This window comes from Echinops telfairi, unplaced genomic scaffold (assembly GCF_000313985.2).
Source record: "Echinops telfairi isolate 266 unplaced genomic scaffold, ASM31398v2 ScPeMD7_60;HRSCAF=208, whole genome shotgun sequence".
Classification (NCBI taxonomy): domain Eukaryota; kingdom Metazoa; phylum Chordata; class Mammalia; order Afrosoricida; family Tenrecidae; genus Echinops; species Echinops telfairi.
The window spans coordinates 35,871,980-35,890,471 of NW_022103958.1; the positions used below are offsets into that span (position 1 = coordinate 35,871,980).

The window sequence follows — 18,492 nt, forward strand, 5'->3', positions numbered from 1 at the left end:
TAAGCTTGTATAAAATACTTCAGGGACAAGAGCTACATTGCTTTCATTATGGGTCAAAAGTTTTAGAAACGTTTAAATCTGAATTTGGTTGTTGTAAAGAAAGGAATTTGACATTATTTACAAATGATGTGAAGTGTGTGTGTGTGTGTGTGTGTATTATCTGTCTTCCTCGGAAGATAAAAGTAAGGAGTTGTGTTGACTACTGCAAGAAACTGGGGCGGGGGGCGTGGAATCTGACCCTCTTTGTCTTCCCTATTGCACGAGGCAGACGTCAGACACACTCCATGCTCCTGATTCTGACACCAACCATTCCTCCCTCACCACTCTACATCTAGGCCTGGGTCAATAATTCATTGCAATAGGTGTGTAGAACTCACAGACAATACTCACAATTTAAGGGGGATTATTTAGGGAAGTTAATAGGTTACCTCAAGTCAGGATCAGCAAAGAATAAGGATACAGCCATTGGTTTCCACAGTGAGCAGCCAGGTCTCTCTCTGGTCCCCAGCCTTAGTTACATGGTAACCAAGTCTCTCTCAGGTTCCTAGTCTCTCAGCCACATGGTTCCCTTGGCCTTTGCCTGCATGGGCCAGAAAGCCAGGCTGCTTATCGCGCTGTGCTGCAGTTCCATAGATGCCGGTGAGATAAGGAGAAGGTACCCTATAGTCTTAAGCTGCTCCTCCGAGTCCCAGTGTCTTAGTCTGTGATGTATCTGGTCTTGGCAGCCTCGGCCACTTTACACAGAGATCTTGAACATGCTCTTCCAAGATCATTGAGGTTTCTCTTTTCTGCTGCTTCAGAGATGGCTCATCCTCATAGCCAGGGGTGTAAATAAGTACTAACCAGTCCCCTCTCGTAGTATTATACACGCCCTATTTGCATATTCCTCCCCAATCGTTTGGTGGGAATTACAGACACTTGGGGAGAAGTCTGAAGCATTAAGGCATTTTATTCTACCACAATTGCCATATCCCTGCTATGTAAAACAGTGTCAAAAATAGAAATAAACATATTGGGTAGGTGGGTTTAGTATAAAATTTAGTATAAAAATAGCTTAAATAAAAGTACAAAATGCTGTATATATTTTAATTTAGCGTGTTAGCTTATCCTTAGTCGTCTTCAGTGCTGACTGTCTTGTGCATTTAGGTAGCTGAGCAGATATAGATGTGGAGTATGTGTGTATCTGTGTCCATGTGCTATATGTATGAATTAAGTTTGCGTAAAATGAGGCAAATGTTACATAAAATATTCCAAAATGTATTATTGTTACATGCCGTGAGCTTTTACTCTGAGAAGGCTGGACTGTGGTGGTCCAGAGTGGAAACCTGGATGCTGCTTTCTCGTCTTGTGTGATGGTCACTATTATGTCTTTACCCATCATCCCCCTGCCCCTTTTGAGAGCGGTGACTGCTCTCTGCCTTCTAATCACTTATATAGGCTCCATTTCTCATTTATACAATAAGAGGGTCAACTGCCATGGCTAAGTCCTACCTGTCAAATGCTTAGACATCTTGTTTATGTTGTGTTCAGAATGTATCCCCTGCCTCTGTTCTTCATGATATTTGATATTTAAATGTTGTTGTTTTATTAGTCATTCAATATAACCTAACCACTCCACTGTGCTGTAACAAATACTCTTCTTCTGGAGAATTGTATGCCTGGCCCTTCTGTTGACGACAGCCTATCATTGCTGTCAGGAAGAATTATAATTGATGACGATGAATTTATTAAAGGGGATTGCAGGCATCTCTCCATTGTACTGTAAAGAGATTTCAACAGATGTAATAGGATATTTCAGTCTTTAAAAATATCTTGAAATAATAATTTCCATTTTTGTATTTTCTTTCTAAATAGTGAACTTTAAACTTTATTCTCAGACCATGGCATAGCTGACATAAGAAATCACTGATGAAGTATATTTGAAACAGTTTATATTCTTTTTGTCTCAATTTGAGGATTGCAAATGATGAAAAAACTTTGAATTGATTCAGTAGATTTTTAAAAATCACCAGAATTGTGATAGCTTAATTAATTTTTAAATAACATAGAATAAGTGTGTCCCTTAGTGCATTTGTGTAACAAATATTTCTCCAGTCCCTACTTTGTTTGAGGGTTTTACTAAACCCTGGGGAGATACAAAGACCCTGCCTTTAAATTGCTTGTACATAATTTTAACAAGACTTACAGTCTAAGATGAGAACCTGTATTTTTGGAGGAGGAATTTAATAATTGAACTCTGGTCATTGCTAACAGAATCAGCGTGTATGAAATGCTTCAGCAGTAGAAGCTAGATTGCCTTCATTACAGGTCAAAAGTTTATGGAGGGTTTATATCTGAATTTGGTTTGTTGCAAAGAAAGGAATGCCACATTATTCACAAGTGTTACTATATTTATATGGCATTTATACAAAATTTGAAAAAATTAATTTTCATCTTGGCAAAATACTTTGATCACTGAGTGCTTAATGGGGTTTTCATTTGAGAACAACAATCATTAGTCTCTAATAGGTTTCATACTTCTACGGAGACATGACAAGGTAGACTAGGAGGCATTCATCTTCACTAGTCTTTGGGCTAAAGTAATTGACTAGCTCAGTCTTCTGTGATGGTCTGTGACCACTAACTGTGACTATTTGCATAATAGTCAACTCTTCACTTCGGTAGTGATAACTGTTTGTATCTGATTAAAATTAAGACTGTTTTAGTTCTCTTGACTTTTCCAGAAGTTGCAAAAATTGAGATTTGCTGTTCTGCTTTAACCAAACAAATGCACACATGGGGATAACAATATGCTGAGTTTATGCAGATTTTACAGCACGAATCTGAATAAAATGCCCACTAATAGATCCTTAAGGAGTAATAAACACACATGAATTTTCCTTAGTTGCACTTTAAAGTGATTTTAACATACTACTGGACCTTAACAATAATATTTAATTGACAAGATTATACATTTGTATGGATTGAAAAGGTGGTAGATATCTAATTCCAAATGAACCATAAATTTGACTTTTGCATAACATGTTTTATTAATTTCTTCATGGCCAGGATATTCTACTTCCCTCCTGGTGAGAATTTTTTAAAACATAGTAAGATAATTTAAATACATTTAATTAACATTTATCATCCATTTTATAAAGCAATCTGACTTTTGTCCACATAAATACTTTTAACATTTTCTGGGGTATAAGCCACAGGAAGATATATGGAAAGATACTTAATGGAATTTTTTGCCTACCTTTAGCTTTCATTTTAAGCAAATCTTTCCTTTCTCTGTTGACCCTGTCCCAAAGTAAACTGATAAAATGGCTGATGTGTACTAGTATATAATTGAAAAGCAAATCTAACACTGCTACCTGATGAAATAAAATCATGGTTTTCTGCAAACCACTGTCATTGAATTGGCTTCAGCTTATGGGGATACAATAGGAGCGAGTAGAACTGCTTCTTTATAGGAGCAGAAAGCCTCATCCTTCTCCCAAGGAGCAAATGGTGGATTCTATTTGCTGACCTTGCAGTTAGTCGCCCAGCGTTCTGTGACCCACTGTGCCACTAGGGCTCGTGTGGGCTCCTCTAAGGGGCCCTTTATGCCCCAGCCCAGCTCCGGGCATATAGTGATAGGTGCTCTAAATGCTGCTTGAACTGTGCACACAAGGCACCATTCCCTCTTGTACAGTGTTAACATGCTCTGGGGAGCCTAACAGGGCACTTTATATGTATGATGACTATTTCAGGGAACCAGGGGGACAAATCAGTAAGAGGTGCTAGGACTTAAGATTATGTTAGTGCTAAACTCCCATTTTTTTAATTTGAAAATTTAAGATTTAAAAATCACATACAAATGAATGAGATAAAGGCATGATATTAGACTATTGGTGATCTTGTCAGATTAATGTGATAGTTGTCATTTAAAAAACACAGATAAATGGGTGTAAACAGTAGACTGAGAATATACAAAGAGTCATTAACACAAAGGGAAAGGTGACTCTCCGATGGTTAGGATATGTCCTCTCTAAAAATAGACCTACAGTAGATTTTTTTTAAAACATGCTATTGATGTGATAAGAGTCATTATTCTGTTATTCTCAGAGATAATTTCTCTTCTATGGTCTTTCTAGGAAGGGACCTAGAAAGTCCAGACTGTGAGGTAGACATACAATAGCTTTCTTAAAGATGGTGAAGCAATCAAATATAATTGGTTTCTTTATATTTCCCACTATTGGTAGTGATTATGGGGAGATAGGAAGTTAGGTACTAGATGTATGTTTTCCATTTATATTATCAATGTTTAATGTATCTCAGTTAGCATATTTGAAACACTAAATTAGTGTGGAAGTAAACCACAGGCAATGCCGTTGGTTTTTTCTTTGAATTAATTTTTTTTAAGTATACTATATAGAAACACATTCATATAAATCTATGAAATTAGCCCTTCTCCAATTTCCAAACTAAAATATATGACTTTGAGAAGACAAAGTGTGAGTTTTAAAAAGAATTAGCTCAAACATGCTATTTAAATTGGTTCTACTTTTTAAGGCGTTTTCTTGGCCCTTCAGTGATTTTAAGAAGAGTGCCAGCAATAGCATATAAAATTCTAGGAAGTCAATTGACAGGAAGCTGTAATCAGCTCAAGCCAGATTCAGAAGAGGACATGGAATGAGGGATATCATTGCTGACGTCAGATGGATCTTGGCTGAAAGCAGAGAATACCGGAAATTTGTCTACTTGTGTTTTATTGTCTAGGCATAATATTCAACTGTGTGGATCATATCACACAATGGAGAACATTGTGGAGAATGGAAACTCCATTGTGCTCATGTAGAACATGCATACAGATGGAGAAGCAGTTATTTGAATGGAGAGAGAGGATGTGGTTTACAATCAGCAAAGATGTGAACCAGGGATATATCCTTGCCCCATACTTACTCAGTCACTATGCTTAGCAAATATATCCTTGGAAGATGAACTATAAGAAGAACAAGACATTAGGATTGGAAGAAAGCTCATTAACGAAATACTGTAAGCCGATGACACAAACTTGCTTACTGAGTGTGAAGAGGACAGGAAGCACTTATATAATAAGGACCCAGTAAATGGTGGTTTGGGGCTCTTATCGTTTGCCTACTTAATTCCTAGAAATCTATCAAATTATTAGAAACACACACATAAAAAATTCTCCACAATGTTATCCATTATGTGATACAATCCACACACTGGATCTTAATCATAACTGAGCCAACGAAATAGTTTACCTTGGCAGCTAGAGGTATGCCATGTTCTTAGCAGACAGCATGCCTCAGAGAGAACTAGAAGACCATGGAAAGGGGGGAGAGGGTTATGTAGGGTTATTTGAAGACATGTTGTCCTTTTCTTTGCTGTTGGATAAATGTTGAACACTGGCCTCATATAGTTGATCCTAGAAGAACGCACATTGCTAGTGGGTGATATGTATTTAGCCGAAAGGTGACCTGCAGAAATAGCTTCAAGTCCACACACCTTCAAATGTTATTCTGCTGTGATTGTCTCAGAAGTTCCTCTAGTCTCTATCAATCCAGTCAGTATGGCCTTCACTTTTTTTTTTTTTTTTTAAGGAATTTGAGTTTTGTACTAGAATCTTTTTCCCATTCTATCTGACTCAGGAATCTATAGTGTCTCTGGTCAGAACACTTGGAAATATAGCTGGATGCCATCTGATTTTTCTGGTCTCTGGTTAGAAGAAATGTCTGATAGTATCCATTTTAAAGCTTCATTATGGATTACACCACAACATAAAGAAAACAAAACTCAAAACTGGACCAGTGAACAATATTATGATAAATGGATAAAAGATTGCAACTGTCAGGATTTCTTTTTTACTTGGATCTGAAGTCAACGCTCATGGAAGCCGCAGTCGAGAAATCAAATGATGTGTTACATAGAGCAAATCTGCTGCAAACTTTAAAGGCAAATATATCCCTTGAAGCCTAAGGGACACCTGACTCAAGCCTTGGTATTTTTAGTTGTTTAGAAAATTATGATAGCAACAAATGTACAAATGTGCTTGACACATGGATGGATGTGTAGATTATGATAAGAGTTGTACGAGCCCCCACTAAAGTGATTGAAAACAACAACAACAAAAGTGTGAGAGGAAAAAAAGGAACAAAGATAACACAAAGAGGTAAGACTTCACCTCACTTATTTTGGACATTTTATCAGCCTGGACTAGTTCCTGGAGAAGAACATCCTATTTGGCAGAGTAGAAGGTCAGAGAAACATCAGACCGGCCTCAAGGAGATGGACTGACACAGTGGCTGAAACAGTATGCTCACGCCCAGCAATTGTGAGAATGGCATAGGACTGGGCTCTATTTCTGCCCCCACCGAGAGCCCCAGACTTGGAAACCATAGGGCAGGTTCTTCCTTGTCCAGCAGGTTCTCACTGAGTCAGAGTGGACTGATTCCATGGCAGATGTTTGGTTTGGGTTTGGGTGTCCCTACGGCCACTGAATCAGAACTGACACCTCAGCTCAACAATACCAAATAAAGGGTTGACATGTAAAATACTTCTGTGAAGGCACTAATTTATCTGATCAAGTCAGACCCTTTCCTCTTAATCCTCTAGAATTGACTGAGGGCCACATGCTGTGGCTTAGAGTGTACCTTTTTGCATCCTTCCAGAAGACTCCATCTCCCTGACCTCGACGATTTTTCATGTCATGGTCCCAGGGACCTTCAGTTCATTTACTCTCTACACTTGAGCTTCCACAGTGGTCCCATCTCATTAACTCGTTAAAGAAGTCATTCCCCCTCTCGTTTGACGAGTTCAGTCTCTTGTGCGGACTCTGGCCTTCCTCATCTCCTTCTACCTGTTTCCTGCCCTTGCTGCCATGGTGTGCACCGCACCTGGGAGCACGCTTCCATGAGTTAAAAGTAGCTTTCTCCAACTAAACCACATGAAGAAAGCTTGTCTAGAAATAGAACAACAAAATTATCACTTCTTTTAACCATAAACTGAAGATATTTTCTGAAGTCTTCTTAAAGCCAAACAATCATTGAACAAATAAAGAGTGTCTGCTTGGAGCATGGTGCCTTTTTAAAGGCCTACCTGTGTGTGATCAAACTGACAATAGAAAAATCAAAAGTTGGGATAAGAAATTTAGGAGGCGGTAAATTTATGTTAGGAGTCCTGGTAGCGTCATGGTTGCATGTTGGGCTATGATCCGCAAGGTCAGTAGTTCAAAACCACCAGCTGCTCCACAGCAGAAAGATGAGGCTTTTTACTCCCATAAGCAGTTACAGTCTTGTAAGCCCACAGGGACAGTTCCACCCTGTCCTGTGGGGTCACTGGGAGTCAGAATCAACTTAATGGCAGTAAGTTGCTGGAAGCTTATGCTAATGGGAGTGAAATAGCTCAGAAAAAGAGGGGGAGAATGGTTGTTCAACTAAAAGAAGGTAATCAATGTCGATAAATTGTCCTTGTAGAAACTGATGAATCAGTGTATGCTAAACTGTATATTCTCATCAACAGAAATAAAAACTAAATATAAAATGGAAAAAAAAAAAACAAGAAAAATTTCCACTCACTGCCTTTATCTCAGTGATAGACATTAATATGTTCATGATTTTCATGAATACAAACACTTATTGCCCGTCACACACACAAAAAAACGTGAAACCATCTTCATGAAAGAGAAAATGAGTCCCCTTGAGCATCGCTCTGTGTGCACATTAGTGCTTAGCCAGGTCTCTGCCAAGTTGCTTTCTGACTGACTGCTGCAGATGCTCTTTCTCAAGTATTCTGAGTCCTATCTTTAGTGCAAGTCTTCAGGGACAAACAATAGCACCTGTTCCTCACAAGATGTCAGGCCAGTTAGCCCATTCATGTATCTTTGATGAAGCTCTGGGGCAGATGGCAAAAATGGCATCATCAACAACTTAGCGCAGAGAAGACAAAGGGGCGACGTGCTGGTGCCACAATGCTGTTTTACGGATAAGAAGAGGCGGAATCTACATGTTTCACATGCATCTGCCGCTGTCTTGATTCTCAGAGAGCTGTCAGTAACACCCTCGCAGTTCATACTTCTGGGCATGTAGCCTATTTGGTCAAGGATGCATTCCCCACCCTTTCCAAAAGGGAGACACTTTGGTCAAGGATTGTGGGAAATTAGAATTAATTGTGCTTTGGGGAGAGGACCTTGGAGACTCAGTGGTTAAAGTATGAGACTGTTAATAAAAAAAAACCCTGTGGTTCAAACCCACCAGCCGCTCCACAGAAGAAAGATGTGCATGGTCTGAGTTGGAATCAACTGAAGGGCGGTGCTTTTGAGTGCTTTGGGTCATATAGTTTCTTTCTTTCATGGTGCACTAAGCTTCACTCACAGTGGAATTCCTCATTTCTCATTAGTCATTCAGGTTAAATATTTAGCTAGTTAGTGCTTATTTCCCAAGCAATAAAAATAATGCTGTTTTCATGCTCAAAGATATATTTTTGGTTACATCAGCTTTTACTGCTTGAACTAACATAATCAGTTTTACCTCTTTACCTATAAAATAATTAAAGGACCTCTGAATTTGTGCAAAAGGAAAGCTATACTTGAAAAAGATACTATTTGTACTTTAGATAACTCTTTTGGAAAACCATTGGAGGCTGCTCACACTTGGATGGAGTGCAGGGAAATCTTTTTGTGTGTGTGCACCCCCTTTAGTAAAATATTTTTTGGAGGTTGCTGTTGCCAGTGTGACGTCTTTTCTGCGATGTCACCAAGTAGGAAAATAGGACGATGGCAAGAAAGAGGAAAGGCAGGCCTTCTGTTGTTCAGAACCAGGGGGGACTTTGCTGCATCTTCAAAATTCCTTATTCTAAGCCGTGGCAGTGAACTTAATTCACAGCTTCCATAGGAGGAAAATACTAGAGTTTTTTCTTGTTTATTATTCTTATGTGACTACAAAGCTTGTTGTTTTTTCTTTTCTCCCAACTGTAACCTTGCTTTCCTCTTTCTGTCCCACCTAAAGCCAGGAATCTAGCGATTACAGTAGATGGAAAGCTATGGGAGAGGGACTTGTCACTTTATATTTTCTACTTCTATCACCTGGGCTGGATCATCCTGGTGAGCGTGTTATACTTACTAGTATTTAAGTTACACAAATCCTTTAACATGACACCACCCTGGGGAAACCTGAATCAGATGCTGGGTTGTACCAATGTCGGTGCCTTAGCTGTGATATTAATAGAATTTTCAAAGATGCTACCATTGCGAAAAAGTACATAAAGGGTTCACTGGATCTCTGCATTGTTTACTGCAACTGTATATGAATTTATAACATTATTAACAAAATGTTCAACTAAATCGTTGTTTTCACAAATAACTATATCCATTATTTATGCTTAATAAAATATAGCTTTCAAGAGTACAGAGTGTAGCCCTGACATATCTGAATTTGAATCCTAGCTCCACCACTTTCTAATTGCCTCACTTACTCAGCCTCTCATGGCCTTGTCTTTCCCCTTAAATGAATGAGAGATGACATATTAATTACTTTCCCAGTGTTAGATATGTATCAAACCCTAAACATATTAGCTTCTTATATGATTATTGATATAGTTGTTATTATCACTATTGTTAGTTCTGTGATCAGAACTAAAAGAGAAAAGTTTTATCATCTTACCTCAGCGGAGATTCTCACTGGCTCCTGGTGACTGTGAATGGTCTTTAATGAAGGGCATTTTGACTGTTCACATCTTTTTTAACTTGAAATGCATCAAGGATGATTTTAACATTTGGAACTAAATTATCATGGCTAATGAATGTATTATACTAAATTATTGAAATGAATGACAGCAAATATTAATATCAAAGTATATGATGGGAACAAAATAAGACAGAGGTAAGAAGGATTTTATTGAAAATTGAACCGCATTCATAGTATCCAAACTAAAGAACCACCGTCCATAACAGACCTCTGAAATACAAGATCAGTTTCAAGCGTAGACCTCAAGATGTGCTCTGCTGAAACATCGCGCATTTAGGTGCATGTGAGGCAGCAGAAATCACATTGGATAGAGTTCTCGACTCTGGACAAAACTGAGTCACAGGGATGTGCCTTTTGGCTCAGGCCATGACCTTCTGGAGCCTCTTGCTTCCCCTTGTGTCAGCTTCTGGTTTGGGCTAGATTACCAGTCCTCAAAGAATGGTCCCTAGACCAGCAATGTCACCTCACCTGGGAGACCGTTATAAATGTATAATTTCTAACTCCAGTTGAAATAAAAACTGTGGATCCCACTAAGCAATCTGTTTTTAGATAGTGTTCCCCGCACCCCCCACCCCCACCATGGATCCTGATGTATTCATCTGCATGCCTGAGAATAACTGTTATAGATTACATTTTCAATGGTTGAACTCAGTGTTTCTACTTTAGTCAGTCGGGGAAAAAGCCTGAAACAAATTTAAAAAATAATATTTTTGCTATGTTTTAGGTGAAAGTTTAACAGTAAGTTCAGTTCTGCTTTACAATGTCTTCAACAGATTGTTCTGTACCCTTGGTTAACATTTTCACAGTGTGTCAGCATTCTCATTATTTCTGTTCTGTTTGTACTGTTTCTGTTAATCTAGCTTCCCTTCTCCTTGCCTCCTCATCTTTGCTGCTGGGTAAATAAATGTTGAACTTGGTCTCATATAGTCGATCCTATAAGATAGCACATTACTCACGGGTGATACTGTTTGTTTTATAAATCCATCCATTTAGCTGAAAAATGACCTGCAGAAATAGGTTCAATGTCACATTCAAATGCTATTTTAATGTGATTCTGGCAGGGATTCCTGTAGTCTTCCTCAGCCCAGTAGGTCTGGCCTTTTCTTTTTTTTCCTTGACTAATTTGGGGTTTTTCCTAGAATTTTTCTCCCATTTTTATCTCCCTCAAGGACCTTCTATTTTGACCTTGCTCAGAACAGGTGGAAATATAGCTGGGCACCATCTAGTTTTTTTCTGGTCTCAGGTTAGAAGGAAAGTCTGGTCATTTACTTTTTAAACAAATGCCCAGATGACACCGATGCTTCTGCTCAGCTGTCACACTTGGAAATCTACTGGATCATCTCCAATTCCAGCTCCATGATTCCATGACCTTCCCTATGTACCCTGTCCCTCAACATATTACAATTGCCTTGGGGTTAATATCTCACATTTAAATTTTCTAACATATCCTTCCTTATAAAGAGTGATGGACAAATGGAGTGTCCTTAAATTTTTGCTGTTGAAAAACACCTAAAGAGATTTTAAGAAAAAGACTCTCGATAGCTTACTTAATTATCTCATGTATATTTCTAGTCACATAGGAAATATCTTCAGGTACCAAAATCCAAGAGTTAGACTTTGATCTCTAAAAGACATTGAGCTCCTTATGTTGTCCCAGACAGGGTGCCTGGAGACCAATGCAAAAATAAAATCATGTTTTCCTTCAAAGATTCTGTTTAATTAATAACACATAGGTCCCACATATGTCTTCGAGTAAACCTCTATATAACTCCCTTCTCCTTTGTTAGGGTCTCCTAGACACAGGGTGGGCTCGTCCTCTCTGAGGCACGTGATCGACTAGGAACATGGCACATCTCCAGCTGCCAAACGACATTATGTAGTTGCCTCGGTTATGGCTAAGATCCATCGTCTTTGTGTTTATAATAATTTGATAATTTTTCATAATTAAATATGCAAAGTAAATAAGAAAAGAGGAAGAACCCGCCATTTACGGAGTGCTTATTATATGCCAGGCACAGTGCCATACGTTTACTTTTATTGTCTATTTAATCTCCTTAATAACCACGCAAGATTAAATCATCAGCTCTAGTTTTTACATAAGGAAATAGACTCAGCCAGGTTAAATAACTGCCCCCGACCTTGAATGGCTGTGTATGAAGTTGAGCTCAGATGTGTTTGACAACAAAGCCTTTGTAGGCCCATGTTGTGCTTCAGTGTCGTCCGGTTGGTTCTGACTCACAGAAACCCGGTGCACCATCGAAGGAAACACTGCCCAGCCCTGCGTCATCCCTTAACTGTGCTTACGTCTGAGCCCGCTGTTGCACTGCGTCAACCCATCTTGTTGAGGGCCTTCCTCCTTTTTGCCGCGCCTCTACTTTACAAGCGTGGTGTCTTTCTCCAGGGACCGGGCACTCCTGACAGCATGTCTGAGGATTCTGAGACAAAGTCTCACCATTCTTGTCTCTCAGGAGCATTCTGGCTGTACTTCTTCCAAGGCAGATTTGTTTGTTCTTTTTTAAGACCACGATACTTTCATTATTCTCACTAGCAAAAGCATCGTTTATTCTTTACTCTTCCTTATTCAATGTTCCAAATGAAAATGCCATAGTTTGGGTCAGGTATACCTTAGTCCTCAAGGTAACTAACATCCTTGCTTTTCGGCACTTTAAAGATGTCTTGTGTAGGCATAGGTTCTCAAAAATAAGTGTTGAATGAGTGAACATAGGAATGCCTGTTTCATACAACCGTCTTCATGCTGACCTTTGAGAAAATCATTACGTTGGAAAATCAGAAAGGCCCATACAGGTCATCTACTCAGGTTCTTAGCCATATGATCTCCTTTCAAGCCTCTCTACATAAGGATAAATAGCTATATTACTTGACTCACATATGTGAAGTAAGAGCAACTACTAACAATTTAATCAGAGTGATTGCTGGACAACTCACTGTTAGGGAATTCTTTTTCTGCATTAAACTTCTACATCTCATAACCATCCAAACTTAATCTGATTCTCCTTCCACACATCCTTTCTTCATAGATTTGAAGGCAACCCTTATATCTTCTTTATCTCATGCTAAACATCACCCGTTTTGCCCAGTTATTTTGCAAGAAGCCTAATACACACTAGTGACAAGTGCTGGTGGAAGGAAACAAAGGGCGAGTAAGGGCCGCTCTGCCGCTCTGCTTTACCTCCGTGCTTCCCTTCAAAGTGTGAAGCATCTGCATTCTCTTCTCTCTGCATGCTAGAGCCGTGTTTCTCCTAGACACCGAACGGTTGTCGCCCCCACACACATTGTGCTTTATTCCTTGGCAGAGAACATTAACGCCATCTTTGATGTCTCAAGCTTGCAACAGATCACAACAAACTGGAACCAGGGAGCAAGCCTGGTGCTTTTCTTCAGGCTTAAAGGCGAGAGCTGGGCACTAGGGTATCAGCTCCCATTGCGACAAGCTAAGTTTGTACTCTCATGTACGGAACTAGGGCTTACCTCAGCTAAAATGGTAGAAACAGCTGCCCAAAGCTAGTTTCTTTCACGCCCCACTGCTATGGTAGTAATTGCACAAAGACCTTTTTATTGTACGTTGATTTTCCTGAGAAATGAATTCAGAAAATACTGTAAAGTGTTTATTTTTTGTTTGCCCTTTATTAACCCACATCTGAGAGCTTCCCCCAGAGACAAGCTGTTGGTAAATGAAACCTCTCAGACCCACACAGAAGCGTTTTTGCTCTAGGTCCCTGGCTGCAGAGAGAGCGGGAATAGAACAAGGCAAGTTGGTGCTATTCAAACAGGGTCATGAGCCAGAATGTGGAATTTTGCCTAAAGAGAAGATTTAGGAATTTAAATAGGGAAAAGGTTGGGGGCCAGTAGAATTACTGGTAAAGATTTATGTCTTAAACAAATATGAGGCAGCCCCTTTATGCTAGCAAATAGGCCAGAGACCCCGTTTGAACTTAGAGATAATTTCTAGTTTTAATCTCTAAATAAGAAAAAATCCCACAGTCCAACCGGCAAAACCATGCTATGAAAGGAAAAAAGATTCATCCTGCGATGCTATCTTGGAGCCAGGGCCGAATACACAGAGTACAGGAGGGCGCTCGGAAATTAAAATGTGATTTTCATAGGCATGATTCTGTCACGGCTCTTATTTTCTTTATATGGAATACAGATACTGATATAGAGTGAAGATTTTCTATTTTGCATTTTTTGTGCTCTTTGATACATTTATTGAGGTCAAATGAAATTTGATATAGTAGGATTTATTATGAAATGCTCTCTGAATACAACCCCATAATTACTGAGCCACATGGTAGTGCATAAAGCTGTAAAACTGCTTAGCCAGACAGGCAATTTATATGTTACGTCGAGGTGTGTATGGCAAAGAATATCAGTTTAATTGGGAGCCCAGATGTAGTAGCCTTAAATCTGAAGCGTTCTATGTTTAACATAATGCAGTGAGCCTTTGAAATGGAAGACCTGAACTGGGGAGATGCAGCTTTGGGAATATATAACAATTAGACATTATTTTCTGACCAAGGCTGCTAAATAATATTTCCCAAATAAGCCACAGAATGCAAAACAGGTGAAAGGGCAAGCCCTTCCAACAATGTACAGTGTGAGACAAGATGCAAAGTGCACTGTTCTCCATTTTCTTTGGTTTGTTTGTTTATGAGAAAAGAAGATCAAAAGGAATGAAGACAAGAGAAAAAGAGCACCATTAACTGTGCTTTGATGGAAATATGAATGAGGCAGATTGTCACTTGAAGGTCTGTCCCTGGTGTGCTAATGGAATTAGGAAGTGGGATTTGGTGGAATTTGCCTGAATCCTCTCAGGGAGTGGATAGGGAATGAGGTTAGAGATGAGTGGTTGCGTGGGTACAAACACACCACCAGGGCTGAAAACCAGGTACTACTTGTCATGCATTTGCTCTCTGTCTGATCATAGGCTCTCTTCTGTTTAGCAGGTTCAGGGTCACATGCCTCCGCTCATGATCCCAATTTTTCCACATGACCAGCGGACTCTGGCAGCAGCAGCTGCTGCCCAACAGGGATTCCTCTTCCCCCCTGGAATAACATACAAACCAGGTAAGAAAGGGTTTTTTTTTTAACATACTTGTGGAAATGTTACGATCTGTGTGTTTTTACTCAGCAGTCACAACAAACACAAGAACATACAAGTGGAATATGATTATAAAGATCATACAGGTTTGTTTTCAAGTAAATTAGAATCAGGGGCAGGGATAGAGTATGAACTGATTGGTGCCACAAACCAAACCCAAACCTTTTTGCTTTTGCTTCTTCCACTTGTATTTGCTCTGAATTCACAGATGAAATGCTACTTTCTCTGGGGAGTATGTTTTGTCCATTCTCTCTCACACCATTACCATGGATAAAGGCTGTGGTCGAAGATCCATCCCTTCCCATGACGGCTTTTGTGCTCTGGGAAAGTGGTCCCACACAGTATAAAATGTTATTGTTCATTGTCTGATTTCTCTTGGAAAATAAGAAAAAACTGAACTGATTTAATTAGCTTACCACTAATAGGTAAACTTCTTTTTTATTTTAGTGTAAATAATGAAGCATTCAGCAATATTTTCTCATTCATCTTTCAACCTCAAAAAAACAGGTCACATAACCTTGCAGTGAAATATGTTTGGAAATGATTTAGCAAATGTTATGATTTTTCTTTATTCCTCTGAGTTTTCTGGACTCCTGGGGAATTCAATTAGGGGCATAATGGTTTGAAGCTTCTTTCAGAGCCTTCTTGTAAACAGGGTTTTAAATGTTTAAAGATATGTTGCCAAAGGAATCCAATGTAAGAAGATAGTCAAGTAAATAAAAGCCAACCTTAATTTCATTTGTGCATTCTTTGTAAGTGACCTCAGCTTAGAAGTAGTGACCTTGTTCTACCCATTAATAATTTCTGTGTCAAGTTCTTTTTAACATATTAACCGGATTATATTAACTACCAAATCTGAATGCAGCAGTTCCATTGGGTATGGGGTTCACAAAGTGAACAAAGGCATTTTAATATGCTTAAATAAATAAGAAAATGTACATCACTTGTTTAAAATCCTGTTAGGCAAGCTTATTAAATAGCATAGAAGCAAACTCGACTAGCATCAGCATCTACTGGGTTGCCTGTTCCCAAGGATGATCTTGATGCATTTGGCGGAGAACGTCCTTCCTTGTGAGGAAATGTAGGGTGTCGATGGCAAAATTTAAATGACTTAGGGAATAAAGATATAAGAGATATGACTGACTTGAGGACTGACTTTGAAATGTTTTTTGGATTCTTGAGTGAAAATTGTTTTCTTTCCAGAGCAGACATGCTCAAGCTGTTTGTACAGCACAATCTTCCCTCACTGCCGGGGAGTGGGTTCTGACCCATCGCACCCTAGTTAGGGTTTCTAAGACGGTAGTGCCAACAGACTGGCTAGCTGCCTGCAAACCTTGCTGTCAGCGGCCCAATGCCTAACTCACGGTGACAACTCTTTAAGGGAGTGTAAATCTTCTTCTTTCCTGGAGGAGCTGCTGATGGTTTCAAACTGCTAGCCTGTGGTTAGCAGCCCCAAACATACGCTCAGCCGGCTTCCATTGTTTGGAATGGACCCAAAGGCAGTAGCACATTTGAAACTGGTTTTCTCATTTCTTCTCCTCGGGCCCCCCCCCCAATTTTATCTATTGTAAGCCTTTTTTTGGTATCTAAAATAAATAATAAATAAGCTACTGGTTGTTACAAAAATTAATTAATTAATTAATTATAAGGTATGCTTAAAATTGATTGAACTAGTATTTTTTACTATCAATAAGGAAATCATCTGTGTAAGAGACTTAATCTTGTAGTGTTACTTTTTCATTTAGATAAATTTAGGAGAGGAGCCTGCCATTAGACTGGAGTGTTGATGAGAACAATACTTTTCTCCAAACTGAGTTTGGAAACCATCTATTGAAATACATAGGAGATGATGATTCACTTTTTATAAGAGAGAAGCTTTGCCCCATAATAAAGCCTTGAAATGGTGCCATATACATATTGTTTTTTCTGGTCCCCTAAGCAAGACGATGGGCAGGCACTACGTTGGACTTCATAAATTAAAAAAATAAATGATTCTCTATAAAATAGTTTCCCGTCTCTATTCGTTCCACCTTTATAACCTGTAATAATTCTATAATGTTTGTGCCTGTATTTCAAATTGTAATAATTGTCTTGGTTTCCAGTGGGCAACCTGCTCGCTGCCATCACCCTAAGACAGTGCTCATTGTCAGTTAGGGTTGACGGTTTCTAGACCCACAGTCCTCCCGTACCCGTTGCCGGAGTCATCTCTGGCTCACGCAGCTTCCTGTGTATGGCAGGGGAACTGTGCTCCCTGGGGTGTTAGAAGCAGATCATCAGCAGGCCTGCCTTCTGTGAGGTGCCTTTTGATGACCTCAAACCTCCACCCTTTCAGTTAGCAGCTCAGCACTTTAAAAACAGCTTGTATCACCCACGAGCTCTGAAGCCGTAGAAGCCTTGTCCAAACAAAGAGGCTCGTCCACAGGCGTCACCCACCGTCAGGCAAAGTGACCATTTCAAGTCCCCTGTGTGCACCAAGCTATCCCACCTTTGTGAACTGCTAGAGAGGCTTGTTGCTTAGAGGGAGTGTGGATCTTTCAGATTGTCCTCTCTAGAAATAAGCTTATTGAGTTGTAGCCCATTATTTAAAAAAAATATTTAATTTCTAATTCTACAATCGGAGCACCCTTTCTGAGAAGGAACACATGATCAAGTCTGAGGATTCAGACTACAGACTTGTGGTTGCTTTGCTCTTTCTTGTTGTATTACTAGGAGGTGCAGCAAGCTATTTGAGCGTTGCTATCTGAGAAAATTCAGAAAAAGCCTCTTTCAGAGTTACCAGTGCATATCAGACCAACATATATTTTTCTAAAAATTGAAAGTAATAAATAGCTTCCTTCATGCTTCATGGATGGTTCAGCTGACCCAAGCACTTTGTGTTGTTGAGAGATTTAAAAAAAACAATTGCTTCAATGAGTTCCCTTAAAGCATCTTTGTAATGTTAGGAATACGATCTATGCCTACTTCTGGCTCCTTCACTTACTTCTTATTTATAGCATGGTAATAGCTATATTTATTGGATAGTTGCTTTGTGCCAAACATTTTTGCTCTACATGGATTGTTTTATTGAGCTCTTGCTTGGACATGTCATTTAACCTTGCTGAACCACCTTTTTTGTCACCTGAAAATGTGGCCTCATTTGTTCACTTCTCAGTGAGAGTGTAGAGATTAGATTAGGTCAATTATCTTAAACATTTTGTGAAAATTCTTAAGCACTAGGATTGGGAGTAATGTCTGATCCTGAAATGGAGTAAACTTAACTGGCCCATTAAACTACATCATTACTCATTAGAAATACCCCAAAGCCGAACATTTAACTGACATATATCATCCCTTGGCCCAAAGACAAAAAGTAGTTTTACAAGCATACCTAATACTTCTTTTTGCAACGCCCCCACCCCCAAAATTTATTTATTTTTGTTTGTGTACAAACTATAAAGGGCAGAACATTCAACAATGTCTGCATGTAAAGAGACATTCATTACATTCTTCCTCCCTTTTCAAATCGATCCTCCTCTATTCACAAAGAAGCTCATTGCCCCCTAAGCCACCTAACCTTTTGTGTTACAGTTGTCAATTTGATCCCATTTAGGTCATTCTTTAAAAGAGCACAATAGTTAAGGCAGACATTCTTTTTTTTTTTTT

General features: G+C 39.2%; 1 protein-coding gene across 3 annotated transcripts in view; it reads left to right on the top strand.

Moving 5' to 3' along the window:
- The window catches only part of SOX6 (SRY-box transcription factor 6), a 655,298-nt gene that overhangs the window by 493,985 nt on the left and 142,821 nt on the right, over window positions 1-18,492 (top strand). For 2 of the 3 annotated variants that reach the window (XM_045290980.1, XM_045290981.1), the window contains exon 7: window positions 14,693-14,816. In XM_045290980.1, coding sequence (XP_045146915.1) covers window positions 14,693-14,816 — 124 coding nt within the window. The remainder of the gene's footprint in view (window positions 1-14,692; window positions 14,817-18,492) is intronic. The other variant, XM_045290982.1, reaches the window with a different exon arrangement.